Source organism: Typopeltis vanoorti, chromosome 21, assembly GCF_054136105.1.
Source record: "Typopeltis vanoorti isolate ZY-2024b chromosome 21, IOZ_Tvanoo_1.0, whole genome shotgun sequence".
Taxonomy (NCBI): Eukaryota; Metazoa; Arthropoda; class Arachnida; order Uropygi; family Thelyphonidae; genus Typopeltis; species Typopeltis vanoorti.
This window is the reverse complement of record NC_143569.1, coordinates 77,164,789-77,183,739: the sequence shown is the minus strand read 5'-3', so window position 1 is coordinate 77,183,739 and position 18,951 is coordinate 77,164,789. Positions and strand designations below refer to the sequence as shown.

Sequence of the window (18,951 nt, the reverse complement as noted above, 5' to 3'; positions counted from 1 at the left end):
TCTCAGATGTGAACTGTAGACTAAAATACATAAAGATTATTGAAGAAAAAATGAAAGCGTTTGAGAACAGGAACCAAACTATTGGAGATTCAGTGGCAAGCCTTGAAGCAAACTCCGATTGATTCGGCTAGAGAGGCATGTGGTAAAGTTGTCTGCTGACTTATTTGCCAGGAACTCCATGGTGGACACAGGAAGTTAAAGAGGCAGTAAAGGAAAAGAAAAAAGCATATCAAAAGTTAGTGGCAAATAAGTCAGTTTGTGCTCTTAGAGAATACAGAGACAAATGTAAGCAAGCTAAACACTTTTAAAACTAGCTAAAGAAAATTCATGGGAGGACTTTGGCAAGAACATAGAAAATAAATATCAAGAATGTGGAAAATATTCTGGAAGCTGTTGAAGAAGCTTAGGAATGGAGGAAAGAGTGCTGTAAAAGGAGTTAGAGATGATAAAGGTGACATGAAAATGGGAGAAAAAGATATCCTTGAATTATGGAGTAATTACTTTGAAAAACTGCTAAACGAAACAAGCAGTGATGACAGCACAGTGGTAAAAAACACTGACCAGGCATTCAGTCAGGAATACATATCCATACTTGAAGTAGAAAAAGCCATCAAGGCCTTGAAATGTGGAAAGGCGCAGGAGTAGATTATATTCGACCAGAAATGCTGAAGTATGGTGGTATAAAAGCCTTACAGTGGCTGCACTGCATGATTTTAGTAGAGCTCTCATTGTACCCATATATAAAAAGGGAAATAAAACTAAATGTGAGAATTACAGAGGTATTTCCCTACTGAGTGTTCCCGGTAAGATTTATGCCACTATACTTGAGAAACGTTGTGAAGAATTGTGGAAGAACAAGCTGGATTCAGGTCAAATAGAGGTTGTCAGGATCAGATCTTCACTTTACGAGAAATAGTGGAGAAATCATGGGAATATAGCAAAGATCTGTATTTAAGTTTTGTCGATTTGGAAAAGGCATATCACAAGTTTACAAGAAAGAAGCTATTCAATATGCTTCAGTTATATGCTTTAAATTGGACATTATATCAAACAATATTTAGTCTTTATTTGAGTTGTAAGTCTGCAGTTAGAATTGAAGGAAGTATAGGAAGATGGTTTAATGTTAAATCTGGTGTGAGACAAGGATGTACATTATCCCCTCTGTTATTCATTATCTATATGGATCACATTATGAAGGAAAATGGTATTAAACATGATATCAAAATTGGAGATGTTAATATCAGCTCATTGCTATATGCGGACGATGTTATACATATCAATAAATCCGTTACGATTCTGCAAGATTCCTTGACTAAATTGAATAACTGTTGTAACAGATATGGTATGAAGGTCAGCAATAAGAAGACAAACACAATGAAAATAGGCAGATTCATTGAAAATGTCAACTGTGTTGGGAATGGAGAATCTGTGGAAGAAGTAAAACATTTCAGCTACTTAGGAACGATTTTTAGTGAAGATGGTAAATTAAATATAGAAATAGTCAACAGAATCAACAAAGCTGGTATGGTGGGAAGTCAAATTGAATAAATTCATATGAAATAAGAGAGAAATTAGTCGGAACACTAAATTAGCTGTATACAACACAGTATTCAAACTAGTTTTATCTTATGGATCTGAGAGCTGGGTCAGAAGTAAAACACTTCACCAAAGAGTAGAGACCGCAGATTATAATAGTCCTAAGAAAGATTAGAGGCGTGAACAGACGGTATGAATGGCAACATCATATTAAAAATGAAGATATTAGGAAAGAACTTGATATTGTCAGCATCCAGGGAATGCGTTAGCAGAGTTAATCTCAGGTGTATGGTCACTTAAACAGAATGGGCGAGTAAAGATTAGCAAAACAAGTGTTCTCTGTATGGTTTGAAGGAAAACGATTCAGAGGAAGACCAAGAAATAGGTGGATTGATACGGTACAAAGTGCCTTAGATGATAGAATTGTAAGATCTGATAATGTTGGAGTCTTCACAAGTAACAGATTGATTTGGAGGAAAATTGTAGATAGGAAGTTAGTAATGAAGTAAATTTTTCATGTAGCACTATCATATCCTGTACACCTCTTGAGGATACAGGTACATGGTGGGAATTTGATGATGATATATTTTAATTATCCAAACGAAACAAATGAAAATTGTATAAGTAAAATTTATTGAAATAAAATGGATACTTAATAAACCAACAAACAGGAGCAGAATGTTCATGAAATGAACATTCTGTAGCTAAAATAATTTGTAGCAGCAGAATGACGAATAACAAAACGAGATGAAGTGAACAACAATATGGTTTTATTGCTTCCGCCTTCCCTTGCTGTTTTGTCAGATTTGAAGTAAACATGTATTATTCACATTTCAACCAATTGCTTGTTGTTTATTGATTTTTATTATTGAAGTTTTCCTCCTTCAACCAAAGCTCAGTATATATCTTCAGAAGTGTTCAGTGATACTTGGATAAAGTATGTCATGAGTTAACTCCAGTATTTATATATTTTTCAGAAACGTTTTTTAATAATGGAAAAGTGTGTTTAGAACTGAGGAGTGTGACATCACTCCTTAGTGAAAAGAAAAGCAAATGAAACAGGTGATGTTAACACCCTTATTGTGATACTGTGTTGTAACGGCGAGTAAATCTGATACTATTAAAGTAGAAGAAACAAGCAGTTCAAAGATAAAATACAGTAGGAAATATAACAGTTCATATTTGGAATTCGGGTTTACTTGATGTGGAGATGAAAGACAATTTTTGAACTAAGTCTTCATATTTTTGGACGCCATTATCTTACGTCGCATTGGTGCCACGTGCTAATCTATGAAATGTATCGTTAAAATACTAAATTAAATAAAACGGAATTCACACCAAAATCACACAGACACAACAAGCTACCAAAATTAGACAATACTACGTTATGATTTAAACCTATATTCTAATTTTCACTCAAAATTATACTTAGCTTTCAGGAGCTCTCTGAAAACACTACAGACCGTGTAGCCCTCTAGCGGACTCAAATTATTTGGAAAATATGTTTCAAAATTCTGTTTCAGATTTTTGAGATGGTTACAAACCCTTTCCACAAACTCAGAATGTACAAAAATATTATTTTCCACTAAAAAAGGATTCCAATGTTGAAAAAGGTGCAAATTGTCAGTCTTTTACATAATTAATCCATAAAACCAGTTTTTTCTCGAATGCCTTTATTTTGTTGTAGGCATCAAGAACAGTTAAAAAATTTCCCTGAAGGGAGGGATTTAGTTCATTTCATTTCGAAAAAATGTCTGAAAGATAGGATAGTGTTGATAACCATGCTTTGTCAAGAAGGAGTGATGCAAACTCAGAATTATGTTCATTTACAAATAATAAAACTTTGTGCCTTAATTGAAATGACCTTGTTAGTAGTAGCAAGCTTTCCATTCTGAGATTCGCTGGCTTTCCAGGGGCAAACTAACAAGTTTACTTGTTAGTTTGCCCCTGGAAAGCCAGCGAATTTCAGAACGAAGCAAAATTATTGTGTATATTCACTGCCCATTTCATTGCAGAGTACTGAAAATAACCTCTTATTTAACGGTCGAGCTTTAATAAAATTAACTAGCTTTACAGTTGTATAGCACAGTTTTAAATTCTGGTGCCATTCCTTTGGAGGCTAACGCTTCCCTATGTATGAAACAATGCACCCAATTCATATCCGGAGCTACTTCTTTGACCTTAGAAACAACCCCACTATGCCTGCCTGTAAGAGCGCGAGCTCCCTCTGAACAGAAGCCTATACATTTTTCCCACTGGATCCCTTTGTGTATTATGTGATTATTGATAGTTGTTCGGGATGACAAAGTTCTACAAAACAGAATATCATCATGAATGTTATTATCATGCGCATATCTTACATAGCATATTAACTGTGCATCATTTGTACCATCAGTAGTCTTGTCTATTTGTAACGCATAATAAGGGCTCTTCTTAACTCTTTCGTTTAACCGAGATTCTATGTCACCTGCCATATAATTAACTCTGTGACCGACAGTGTCATTTGAAAGAGGAATCAAATCAACATCTTTTAGTACCTTGTTGCCAAACATAGTTTTTACCACATCTTTTATAGCTGGAAGTAGTAAATTTTCCCGAATAGAATGAGGTTTCCCTGTTTTTGCTATGCAGAAGCTTAAGAGATAAGATGCTTCCAGTGCTTTGCTATTAATGGAACCCATGGCTAAAATTATATCTTTCCCATGATTTAATGTCCCTAAGCGTCACTGAAAAATTCAATTGGCTTATTTTTCACATCACAATGTTTAGTTTCTAAATGTCAGAGTTTCGCAGGTTTCATGCACTCATTCGACAACACTTCATAACACAAAACACATTGAGGTTTCTGTTCACTTTCATCTCCACGCCAAGTAAACCCGAATTCCAAATATGAACTGTTATATTTCCTATTGTATTTTTTCTTTGAACTGCTTGTTTCTTCTACTTTAATAGTATCAGATTTACTGACCGTTACATGTGTATTACAATTAGGATTAGCATTACCTGTTTCATTTGCTCTTCTTTTCAAAGTCCTAGTTCTAAGCCACGTTTCCATTATTAAAAAAATGTTTCCGAAAAATATATAAATACTGGGGTTAACTCACGACACACTTTGTTCAAGTATCACTTAGCACTTCTGAGTCTTGGTTGAAGGAAACCTTCAAATAATAAAAATCAATACACAACAAGCAATTGGTTGAAATGTGGATAACACATGTTCACTTCAAATCTGACAAAACAGCAAGGGAAGGCGGAAGCAATAAAACTATATTGTTTTTCACTTTACCCCTCTTTTATAATTTGTCATTCTGCAGCTACAAATTTAGTGGCAGAATGACGAATAATAAAAGAGGGGCGAAGTGAAAAACAATATAGTTTTATTGCTTCCGTCTTTGAGCATTCTGACACTATTTGTTAGTTTTTTTTAAGGCTCCATTTGATTTCAATAATTTTTACTTACTTTACTTACAATTTTAATTTGTTTCTTTTGGATAATTAAAAAAAATATATTTATTTAATTAATTGAAGTCTGCCTGCAGACCACATGTCCCATCATTGCAGACCACAGGTTGAGAAACACTGTTCTACATACAAAATCATGGAAATCCAAAAGCAAAGTTAAAGTCAAGGCACCCTTCAATCTTAACAGCAAAAAATCTTGCAGAGACAAGTTTCAACATGAAGGAGAAGTGGAAAGAGTCCTGGTGTAACACTTCTACAGGGGTCTTCCATGAATTAGTGGATCAACACAGATGCCTTCAGGTTTTGACCTACCTCGGAAAACTTTGTCTACTCTTAACCGAATCTGCACCAATCATGGCAGATGTGCAGACCACCTTTACAAATGGAGTATGATTGCTTCACCCAGGTGTGACTGTGGATCACCCTGCCAGACAATTAATCACATTACAGCAGAATGTGTCCAACGTGCATACAGTAAAAACCTGTCAGACTTCATCCATGCTACACCAAGTACAGTTGACTGGATAATCAACCTAGACATACAGTTGTAGCCTATTCTTGAGTGTCTCTTTTATGACTGTATTATGTCTTATTATTGTACATATATCTATCACTATGTCCATATATATTAAGGATTAATATAATGTAAATTTTCATGTGTGAGCCATACACTAAATAAATAAATACCTAGAGTATCCCAGACATGATTAATAGGATTAAGGTCAGGAGACATGGCCGGCTAGTCCATATATATGACAGTCTCTTCATGAAAATATTGGTCCACAAGCTTTACTCTATAAGGACGAGCATATCATAGGTAGGAAAATGTCTCCCTTATTGCACCAGCATATGGACAAACATAGGGATCCAGAACCTCATAAATTGCAGCATTCATAGTTCTGCTAGGAAACATGCATATCAGTAAACCTGTCCAACAAGATGCCACTCTAAACCATTGACACCACCTCCACCATAGGTGGCCATGGTTCGCTCTATAAAGTGATACCAGGTATGCTCTGATCTGGAAAGAACCAGCGATACAGATGACTGGATGCCAATGCCAACATAAAAGGAGAAAATACATTTCATACCATTCCATCATTATGCTGAATAATCAACAACATGAAAGTTTCAGCACTGAGTGATAATAAATGACAAATATTTGCAATTATTAAAAAGAATTGCACCTTTTCATGAGCACAATGCTACTAATACCTAAGATTATACTATACTTTATAAACACTTACCTTACATCTTTGTCAATTTGCAGAAGGACATCATTATCTTTGAAATATGTCAGCCATTTACTATCTGGATTTGGATTTAGTGGCTGAAAATATGAATACTTATTACACTTAAGCAAGCCAACAAGCAACTATTTAATATATCAAATTATTTGAAAATAAAAGATTAATTTCAAATTAATCTTTTATTTGTCAGGACTCCATCTTACATGTTATTTTCAGGGATTGCATAAGCTTATAGCCTATAAGGAATGATCCAAAATTTAAAGTACAATCCTCACTGTCTAGTGGTACATCCATCATCGGGAATCCATCTGGATACCGAACAAACAAGGATGAGCTTGCAATTTGAGACTTTAGCAGACCAAGCTGCATTCTGTATTGAATTAAATCACACATACAAATTACAGTGGTAGTATACCATAATAATGTATGAGGGACTGTTCAGTAATATGCTATCATTTATGACTAAATTTTTCAGGAAATGACAACACATATACTAAAATATTAATTTAAAAAAAACTTTAATCAATACCTTCCAATATTTTGGCAATGTTACATTGCCATCTTCTGGGAACATAAAACTATGATATGTGCATGCAGACGCTAACAACAAGCAAATGTGGATAAATAAAGCAACTGGTGTTGGTTCCAGAGTCCTCAAGGTGCCCTGAACCTCAAATACCACTCAACATGGTAATTAACCTATCTTCCCTTACCCTGAAGCACTCAGCATATTTACATGTGGCCACAACTTCGCCTTAGCACTGAAAAAAATATCTTCTGAAGAAATAATGATACAAATAGAACATGGTACTTTCCAAAAACTTTCCAATCCATATTGCAAACAATATCAGACTGGATGTAGCCAGGGTTCCTACCAAATCTAAACCACCAAAAACCAACCTATCTAAACAAGAATTAAAAGCTCTACAAGAAATGAAGAACAGAAAAATAATAATCACCAAAGCAGATAAGGGAAATACCACTGTGGTTCTCAGCCACACTAACTACACAGGTAAGCTTTCTTCTTTACTCTGTTCATTATATCCTCTGTTAGATCTGTCTACCTACCTCCCCATTGAATATGTTAAGTATTAGTAGCATTGTGCTCATGAAAAGATGCAATTATTTTTAATAATTGCAAATATTAGTCATTTATTATATCAGCTCCCAAATCAGAACATCCCAAAAGCTCCTTAAGAAGGTTACTTCTTGGCCTGTGGAAGTGATTAGCAGACTAAAACCTTTCAACTCTAGACCCCCCCCCCCACGAATATATGGAATACTAAAAATCCATAAGCAGAATGTGCCATTATATCCCATTGTGGATGGCACTGATTCTCCAACATACAAATTAGCCAAACATTTAGCCAAAGTGCTCACACATTATACTGGCAACACACCATCACAGATAAAAAAACTCAGCCCACTTAAAAGCCAGTAGAGAAACCTTTCTTTTAGGCTTGCACGGTGATCCGAATGCATTTTTGGAAATTATGGAGGCAACTACCGTGTTTGAATAAAAACTTTAGTTTACTATTACTAAAATTTTACAATTCGACGTTTCGACCTTTATGTCAAGGTCATCTTCTGGAGCGTACAAATATACACAGGAAACAAGCTATACTACAATCATACTGGTTCGTTAAAGACACTGACTAACAGTCAGTGTCTTTAATGATATAGCTTGTTTCCTGTGTATATTTGTACGCTCCAGAAGATGACCTTGACATAAAGGTCGAAACGTCGAATTGTAAAATTTTAGTAATAGTAAACTAAAGTTTTTATTCAAACATGGTAGTTGCCTCCATAATTTCCAAAAATCCAGTAGAGAAAACCTCTCACTCCAACACACTGACATAATGGTCAGTTTTGATGTCTCCTCCTTATTTACAAATGTCTCACTCAAAGATACCTTAGATCTCATCCAATCCAAATTTCCTCTCGATATCTCAGCCCTATTTCGGTTCACCATGAACTCAGGCTATTTCGTTTGGCAAGGAAAATTCTATAAACAGATAGAGGGGACAGCCATGGGTTCTCCACCTCTGGCAAACTTCTTTATGGAGACTTTTGAAGAAAAAGCTTTAAACTCAGCCCCACAAAAACCAACTGTCTAGCTACTAAATGGATGATGTGTTCGCTATTTGGCCACATGGCCTAGATACACTCCACAACTTCCTAACACACTTAAACAATCAACACCCCAGAATCCAGTTCACCTTGGAAAAGGAAAACAACAGTCTCCCTTTTCTAGACACTTTGATTACACATCAGCCTGATGGATCCCTGGCTATCTCTGTTTACAGAAAACCAACCCACACAGGTAGATACATTCACCAGCAATCACTCTCCCATGCACACAATATGGAATTATAAAAACCCTATATAATCCTTATATAAAACCCTATATATTTATATATGAGAGACTATTTCTGGAATCCACCATAGCACTACAATATTCCCCAAATGTAAACAAATGTGGCTGCATCACAATGCCAAAAATCTGGGAGACCATCAGCAAGTGTCTATCACCACAACCACAGAGGATGCCAGTTAGCACTGTAGGAGTTCACCTTTTACAATTTGTCTGTGTTTGCCTTCCTACTAGCATGTCAGTGTGCCTGCTTGTATGTGTTCAATATATCCTCTTATGCCCATGAAGATGCCTTGGTGACCAAGGCAAAATACTTATTAAACTTATTAATCTAATTAGCTAAATAAATGTATTTCTTTTAAGGTTACATGGTGGTCAGCATTCATAGTTAGGAATTTATGGAGACAACATCCACCCGACATCATGGTCCTCTTTGTCCATGTACTCCACTCCGGTTTTTCATGTGGCAAAACAATTTTTACCAACAAAAAGAAGGTACTGCCATGGGCTCACTACTTTCCCCCCGACAGCTAACTTTTACATGGAAGACTTTGAGCAATGAGCTCTAGATTCAGCCAGCCTAAAGCCCAAAGTCTGGCTCAGATATGTCAATGATATTTTTGCAATTTGGCCCCATGGCTGCCAAACATTAAATACATTCCTTAGTCACCTGAGCAAACAACACAAATGTATCAATTTCACCATTGAAATCAAAAACAACAACTCTCTTCCTTTTCTAGACATACACACTTGTCACACGTCTTCCCTCAGAATGTCTCTCCTTCTCTGTCTACTGCAAACCTACACACACACGGGACAATACATACACAAAAATTCATACCACCCAACACAAAAATCAGGAGTCATAAGCATTCTCAAACACAGAGCATTAACAATCTGCTCAAATGAACAAGCTCTAAACCAAGAATTTGAAATCATTAACCATACATTTGTAAAAAAATGGCTACAATAAAAAAACAGTTCACAAGATCCTCCATAAAAATACCACTAAAAACAAAAAAAAAAGATTACAAGAATGCCATGGCCATACTCTATGTTAGAGGCATTTCAGAAAAAATAGACAGAACACTACATAAATACAACATGAAGACCCCATTCAAACCCCCAACAAAATTAAAAAATTTACTCAGTTCTTCCAAAGATCCTCTTCCATACATTGCCCACCCAGGGGTTTACAAAATCCAATGTACATGTAACCTACCCTACATGAGAGAAACAGGGAGCACAATCCTAATCAGAAAAGACGAACACAAACGACACATTAAATACCTCCGATCCTTAAATACTATCAGATCATGCACTCTAAACATACCATAGAATTGACTGGAAAGGCACCAAGTCCCAACACCACACCAAAACTTGGTTTGAGAGAAAATTCAAAGAAGCCTGTGAAATGCTAAAACACTATCCAAGCCTGAACAAAAAATGATGGATTAATCATTCCAAGATCGTGGAGGACCCATCTGCGAGCCCAGAAGAAAATCTTAATACAAGAGGATTTAGAAATATTTAATGTAGTTCTATTTTTAATTTATTTTTTTAAAAATATTTTATGTTTTTTTTTAATCTATTTATATATATTTTTTAAATTTAATATTAATTTAGTTATTCAACAAGAGGTCAGGCTAGGTAAAAGATTAATAAGCTGTATATTCATTTTATCTTTGTAAGGTGCAGTAGCATGTAGCCTGGATTTTATACATATGTATTTTCCCGATGATGACTTCAATACAGAGTCGAAACATCGAATGTTACTTTCCTAATATTAAGTAATTATTTTCACATATTTTAACACGTGTATTGTGTCTCCATAAATTCCTAATTATAAATAAATTTAGCTATAAAAAATAAATAAATAATATATATGTCAATGATTTGTGCAAGTACAAACTTTCTGATAAAATGATATGTTTGCTAATAACATGGCATTAATATTCAGCAATCCCTCGATTAGTGAACCTAATGCATTCTTTAAAACAGGCACATTAATCGAAAACACACTAATCGAATATAATAACCTATGGGAAAATGTATAATTCGTTCCTCAAATTTTTTTTTTGAACCATAATTTTTTTATAAAAGAATTAAGGTATGTTTTAAAGGAAAACAATGAAAACAAAGACAATAAAACATATTCAGAATATAAATGTTATTATTCTACTTCTAAACAAAGAATTGAGCTAACGTAGTTTGGCAGGCATTTTTTGTTTCTTATTTTCATACAACCCGACGGTATGGCCCTATTGCCTCTTCTACTCTTCTGCAAATTTTACTGCTTCTCTCTTCATCAGGGTCAGCCTCTAAGCATTGCTGCTTAAAAACTTCAATTGTACGAAAAATATTTTCAAATTGTTTCTGTGAAATCTCTTTTGGCTGACTATCAGTGGTTAAATTTTCTTCACATTCTTTGGGATCTTCCGGCTGTGCATCTAAATTTAGCAGGTCGGAATCACTCAATTCTTCAGAATGAGATTTAATTAAGTCTTGGATGTTATCATTGAAGGATGTACAAATTGGTCGCTATATTATATTTTTATAGTAACCAGTATGACTGTGGCCATTGGTTACATACATTGTACAGTTCTAATCTAATTTCCTTTTCTGTTCTTTATTCCTGTCTTTTCTTTTATTATCAATCTCTATCTTGCTACTTGGAAAATAATTGCAGGATATTTATTTATAACATATGTAGTATTACTTTTTAGTAATCAATTATTATCATTTGTATTGTTTTAAATACTTGCTGCATCTATTGTGTTATATTTTCATTTATACTATTTACTCAGTGTATATCTAATGCATTAAAATGCTTTTTGTATATGTTTTAAAGCAGATATATATGTGACATTCTTATACAGTCACCTTTTAATGGCATTCCCAATAGTTTTTCTATGGTGGGATTTTTAAAAAAAAATAATTTAAGCTACAATGCTGATGCTGAGATGTACAGAATTAGTGCAAGGGCAGCACTATGACTATGATGCTTTAGTTAATCATCTTATTAAATGCACACATTCTCAAGTTAATATGACTTATGAAGGTGGAATGCTCCTAATTCCAGAAGAAAATTCCTTGTTGTCTGTTTGAAACCAGCTTCAGTTTTGGCTTAAAAGCATACGTGTGTAGAGGCTTAAGTGCTGTGAGGACATCATGTTGGAGGCTTAATGGATTTTTTACAACACTCAAAAAGAATTAAAATAGAATTTAATACTTCCTATATTTCATCCTAGTCACTAGAACATCTACGGGGATTACAAAAACAATTAATGTAACATATACACAAATAACAAACAATACTAAGCCCAACCACGTGGGTGACACTAAAGTCCTATCTAGGTAGAGCGCCCTCTAAGGGCAGTAGTAGGTGGCCTGGAATGTAAGGTGGGAACTCTGGTGATGAGTGTTTCCCAAATCTTCGGAAGCTTAATGCAACCGTATTTATTGAGATTTGGTTGGTTTTTGAGAGCTGCTGCTGCTTCTAAGAAAAGTCTCTCTTTCTTGAATTTGTTGTGGTGGAGCATGGTGGTTTTCTTCCATGATACCCTGTGGGTGGTGTCCAAAACATGGTCAGCCAAGCCTGAATGGCCATAGTTGTGTTTGAAGATGTAAGACTTGTGTTCCTCTAGACGGATGGATGCTGATCTGCCTGTCTGTCCAAAGTACGCCAGCTTACAGGAACAGGGTACTTTGTAAACTCCAGGCAGAGAGAGAGAGGAGGGAGCTGATCTTTCGTAGAACGGATAAGGGTAGCAAGTTTGCGGTGGGGCTTATATGCTGTGTGTAGGTTGTACTGTTTTAGTATCTTGGCTATTTTTTCGGATGTGCCACGGATGTAGGGTATGGTGATGGCATTTTTAAAATCTTGTTGACAAGAAGGACGGGGAATGGGGGAGGAGTTGATTATTTTTTTGATACTGTGATCGCTGTAGCCATTGGAGAGGAAAGTGCTGTGTATGTGGTTAAGCTCAGTAGTGAGGGCGGTTCCACTGGAACAAAGATTGTGGGCTCTCTTGGTAAGAGTTTTAATAATGCCATATTGTTGAGAGGGGTGGTGGTGGGAGAGTTTGTGAATGTATCTGCCTGTGTGTGTGGGTTTTCTGTATACGGTGAAGGTAAGTGTATCATTAGGCAGGCGTGTGACTAAGGTGTCTAGGAAGGGTAAACAATTGTTCTTTTCCTTTTCCATAGTGAACTGGATTCTTGGATGTAGACTATTGAGATGACTGAGGAAGGAGTCTAACGTGTCTGGGCCATGAGGCCAAATAGAGAACACATCATCTACATATCTTAGCCAGATGGAAGGTTTGAGTGGGGCTGAGTCTATGGCTCGTTTTTCAAAATCTTCCATATAGAAATTGGCAAGGGGGGTGAGAGGGGGGAACCCATGGCAGTTTCTTTATCTGCTTGTAGATTTTTTTTGTTCCAAGAGAAATACCCAGAGTTAATGGCAAAGGAAAAGAGATCTAAGATGTCAGAGGGAAAAACGTTTTCTAAGAGAGATAAGGTGTCAATTAAGGGAATATTGGTAAACAAAGAGGAGATATCAAAGCTTACCAATATGTCTGTCTTATTCAAGGTTAAATTTTCTGTGAGGGCTTTAAAGTGGGTCGAGTTTTTTATATAGGAAGGGGACCTTCCGGTGAGGGGGATCAGAGAGTTGGCCAGCTGTTTAGATAGTCTATAGCAAGGTGCATTGGTGGCATCTACTATAGGCCTGAGTGGGGACTTGGGTTTGTGGATTTTTGGTAAACCGTATATTCGGGGGAGCGGAAAGGTTTAAGTTTTTTCGTGACGTCAGGGGGCCAGGAAGATACTTTTTTGAGTAAGATTTTTAGTTTCTTAACTTGTGTTTTTGTGGGGTCGTGTTCTAGCGAGATGTAGGTAGCGCGATCGCAGAGGACAATGTTCATTTTACGATTGTATTCACTGGTATTAAGAACGACTGTGGCATTACCCTTATCTGCTCTGGTGATGACGATACTTTTTTCTTTACGTAGTTTCAGGAGAGCCGTGATTTGGGCATATGATAAATTACTTTTTGGCGGCGAAGAATGCGCGAGGATGTTGGCTACGTCAAGTCTGATGTTGTTAGCTATCTCTGACGGTAAGCGACCGATTCCACGTTCGATGTTCACCATTACGTCAAGCACCGGCACTTCCTTCGGAGCGACGACAAAATTACAGCTGAGGCAAAGGGCGCTGACGGCATCGTCGTTGAGCCTTTTGGAAGAGAGGTTTATTACTGTCTGGAGCGGTTGAATTTGTGGTTGTGGTTTGTTTTTCACAAGGTTGCTATATTTTTTATGTGTTTATTTTTTATTTTTTGGAATTCTCTCTGTGCGGAAGTTTCCGAAATGCCAGAGAGAATTGACCAAAGTTCAGGGTTAAGAACGGTGGAGAGCTCTGAATGTAAGGAGCCAATGGTGGCGTTCGTCACTGCGACGGTAGCACGTGTAGAGGCGATTTGCTCGCGAAGTAATGCCCGGCTGGCACGGTTATATATACGAAGTGCTTTTTTGGAATGGAAATTGATCTTCATTTTAACGCAGTTTGGTATCACTCTTGTGTCCCGACATCGTTTTAAAAAGGCCAGCCTATTTAGTTGCCTAGATAGTCGTAGTTTTGACTTACCGTATTGCTTGGATTTGCGTGCTAATTCTTCTCCATGGATGATTAGAATACGTGTGTAGAGGCTTAAGTGCTGTGATGACATCATGTTGGAGGCTTAATGGATTTTTTACAACACTCAAAAAGAATTAAAATAGAATTTAATACTTCCTATATTTTGTCCTAGTCACTAGGACATCTACAAGGATTACAAAAACAATTAATGTAACATATATACAAATAACAAACAATACTAAGCCCAACCACGTGGGTGACACTAAAGTCCTATCTAGGTAGAGCGCCCTCTAAGGGCAGTAGTAGGTGGCCTGGAATGTAAGGTGGGAACTCTGGTGATGAGTGTTTCCCAAATCTTCGGAAGCTTAATGCAACCGTATTTATTGAGATTTGGTTGGTTTTTGAGAGCTGCTGCTGCTGCTTCTAAGAAAAGTCTCTCTTTCTTGAATTTGTTGTGGTGGAGCATGGTGGTTTTCTTCCATGATACCCTGTGGGTGGTGTCCAAAACATGGTCAGCCAAGCCTGAATGGCCATAGTTGTGTTTGAAGATGTAAGACTTGTGTTCCTCTAGACAGATGGATGCTGATCTGCCTGTCTGTCCAAAGTATGCCAGCTTACAGGAACAGGGTACTTTGTAAACTCCAGGCAGAGAGAGAGGAGGGAGCTGATCTTTCGTAGAACGGATAAGGGTAGCAAGTTTGCGGTGGGGCTTATATGCTGTGTGTAGGTTGTACTGTTTTAGTATCTTGGCTATTTTTTCGGATGTGCCACGGATCTCTTTTCCTTTGCCATTAACTCTGGGTATTTCTCTTGGAACAAAAAAATCTACAAGCAGATAGAGGGAACTGCCATGGGTTCCCTCCTATCACCCCCCCCTTGCCAATTTCTATATGGAAGATTTTGAAAAACGAGCCATAGACTCAGCCCCACTCAAACCTTCCATCTGGCTAAGATATGTAGATGATGTGTTTTCTATTTGGCCTCATGGCCCAGATACGTTAGACTCCTTCCTCAGTCATCTCAATAGTCTACATCCAAGAATCCAGTTCACTATGGAAAAGGAAAAGAACAATTATTTACCCTTCCTAGACACCTTAGTCACACGCCTGCCTAATGATACACTTACCTTCACCGTATACAGAAAACTCACACACATACAGGCAGATACATTCACAAACTCTCCCACCACCACCCCTCTCAACAATATGGCATTATTAAAACTCTTACCAAGAGAGCCCACAATCTTTGTTCCAGTGGAACCGCCCTCACTACTGAGCTTAACTACATACACAGCACTTTCCTCTCCAATGGCTACAGCGATCACAGTATCAAAAAAATAATCAACTCCTCCCCCATTCCCCGTCCTTCTTGTCAACAAGATTTTAAAAATGCCATCACCATACCCTACATCCGTGGCACATCCGAAAAAATAGCCAAGATACTAAAACAGTACAACCTACACACAGCATATAAGCCCCACCGCAAACTTGCTACCCTTATCCGTTCTACGAAAGATCAGCTCCCTCCTCTCTCTCTCTGCCTGGAGTTTACAAAGTACCCTGTTCCTGTAAGCTGGCGTACTTTGGACAGACAGGCAGATCAGCATCCATCCGTCTAGAGGAACACAAGTCTTACATCTTCAAACACAACTATGGCCATTCAGGCTTGGCTGACCATGTTTTGGACACCACCCACAGGGTATCATGGCAGAAAACCACCATGCTCCACCACAGCAAATTCAAGAAAGAGAGACTTTTCTTAGAAGCAGCAGCAGCTCTCAAAAACCAACCAAATCTCAATAAATACGGTTGCATTAAGCTTCCGAAGATTTGGGAAACACTCATCACCAGAGTTCCCACCTTACATTCCAGGCCACCTACTACTTCCCTTAGATGGCGCTCTACCTAGATAGGACTTTAGTGTCACCCACATGGTTGGGCTTAGTATTGTTTGTTATTTGTGTATATGTTACATTAATTGTTTTTGTAATCCCCGTAGATGTCCTAGTGACTAGGACGAAATATAGGAAGTATTAAATTCTATTTTAATTCTTTTTGAGTGTTGTAAAAAATCCATTAAGCCTCCAACATGAGGTTTGGCTTAAAAGATTTAGAAAATTTTTTACATTTGATATGGTTATATACCAGAAGGAACTCACTGCTGCATCTAGTTCATATGAAAGGAAAATGGGATTTCAGCATAAGTAATGAAGTCAGAACATAGAAACAAATTCTTAAATCTGAAAGATTTGACAAAGCAGTAACATTAAGCTTTTATGTACTGAATTTGTTGATAACTGATTTATTGAATAGTGCTCATAGCAAAGCATGAAGAAGTTTCAGTAATTGTTTACAGATGCTTTGATGATTAGGCAGGAAACATGCAGTGCTTCTACAGAATAGCACAATAAAGACAATAAAGTACAGACATTTTAGAACCCCAATAAAGCTGTTCAAATGTCAATAACAACATACCTAAGATATGAAACTCTAGAAGTTGAGTACCACCGACTCACACAAATAATAAACTGGCTACCACAATTTTGTAATGCACATCCAAAGAAAGTTTTTTTCTACAATAGATTCTGAAATCTATTGTAGAAAACAATAGATCTCAGAATGCAACGAAGACAATTATCACAGACCAGGGAACCTTTAGGAACTGGAAGGCTGCATATCACTTCATGGATTCCTCATAAGTTCACGCACTTCACATATGTAATCAATTTTTGCTAGAATTATAAAGAGGTCATATGCAAAGTATGAATATCGATATCACAACATTAAAAATCTATTAAATCTCATGTTTTATTTCTTTACAAAAAAAAAAAAATTAATTCAAGAATGGAGGTCTACAAACTAAATGTCAATAATTAACACACTTTATTTATGTTAATTTATTTAACCAAATAGTACATAACTTGATGATTTACTTGAGATTGCTTATTATAAATTAAAGATGCCAAGAAATTATATTCTTGATTTAATCCTTTATTTAAGTGTAAGCAAACAAAGTTTGTGCATGAAGTGACTTCACGACTGGGCAACTCATACATAGTGGTTAATGACTTCACATCACTTTCCTTAGTATCCCATAATGCAAAGCACATATCCTTACAGACGTGTATAATGCTATGCATTACTATCAGACTGGTTTCAACCTTTATTGAGGTCTCATCAGTGGGAGCCAGACCCAGAAGTAATACCAAGGGTGAAGTAATGCAAAAGTCATATTTCCATATACAAGTAACCAAAAGGTGTCACACCTTATTCTTATTGCCGAATAAGAAGCGGATATTTGGTTTCAGATTGTCATCTTTGGCTTCAGTTGAGTGTTCATAATCTGTGATCTCAATCACATCTTAATTTGAAGATGTGTGAAAATGTTGATTCACAACAGTAGGTTGTACCAAAACAAGACAGCATACATCAAGCATATTGATGCAGTTTTGGATACTTCACAGCATTCTTCCATATTTCAATGGGATCTGTCTGTCAAACAGAGATCTCAGAATATTGTTTCTGAGAGCTCAATTGGCCCCATTCGTAAATTTTCAAGTGCATTAGAGACATCAACCAGATGTGGCTAGAAAGCTAGTTTTAGTGCGAGATCATGTTTCTCAAAATCTTTAAACCTGTTATTGTATTCTTTGATAAATGAGGCTAAGACACAGCTGTATTCATTAATATCACAGTTTCTTAAGGTTTTATTAGTGCACCATTCTTTAAATATCTTTTCCAGTTCAGGAAAAGGTTCAGTTAAAATTACAGGTTTGAAAAGAAAAGGTCTGAAAAAAAAAAATTAAAAACCAACTTCTTCCTAAATACTCATAGCTGGTTTTGTTTTGACATTAAATCACATAAAAATGGGGCATTTCTGTAGAAATAATCTTTTGAAAACTTATCAGGTTTAGTTTATTCCACGTAAAAATTTATAATTTGTTTTCACAGTGCTAAACCTTTTTCTAGAACTTTTCCCTGTGACAACTAGTACTTAGAGCGATAAGGAAGATTCACATTTAATGTTACCTTATCAATTTGAAGCATATTGCAAAACTGGTAATGCCTTGAAGCATTTGCTCAAATATAGTTAACAACATCAATAGCTTTCCAAAACGTGTTTTTAAAAAGAGCAGATTTGCCACAAAGATTCTGTTGATGTAATATACAATAAAATGAAATCAAGATATTGGAATTGTGCAGTCAGTAACATCAGTGAAATCATCTACAGCAATCCAAAAACAAGTATCTTCATTTTGGCAAATTGTTTGAAGCTGTTTAGTAAAATCAACAGCTAATTCATGTTGTTGTTTGGTTACAGTTCTTCATGAAAGAGGAAATTGATTGTATTTATTACCTTTATCTGAATCTAGACACGCTAGAACTTTGACAATGCATTGTTTTATGATTTTTACATCTACAGGGTGTTCGGGATAAATTTGACAGTTTCGTAAGGAAAAAGAAAATCTTCTTTGTATCTATTAAATTTAATGAATTGACAAAAAAACATTACAGGCAGAGTTAATTACAATACTATCAACAAGATTTACTCAAAATAACCACCATTAGCATCGATCATAGCTTCAATTCTGCTTCGGAACCTCGAACAAGCTGATGCTACAGTCTCCCTGGGAAGGGCCGCAAAAACTGTTTTAATTTTATCCATTAACTGGGCTTTTGTATTACT

General features: G+C 36.3%; 1 protein-coding gene across 1 annotated transcript in view; it reads right to left on the bottom strand.

The window, feature by feature from the left end:
- The window catches only part of LOC150095001 (TBC1 domain family member 13), a 247,989-nt gene that overhangs the window by 125,174 nt on the left and 103,864 nt on the right, over positions 1–18,951 (bottom strand). The window contains exon 6 of the mRNA XM_090411093.1: positions 6,246–6,328. Coding sequence (XP_090267219.1) covers positions 6,246–6,328 — 83 coding nt within the window. The remainder of the gene's footprint in view (positions 1–6,245; positions 6,329–18,951) is intronic.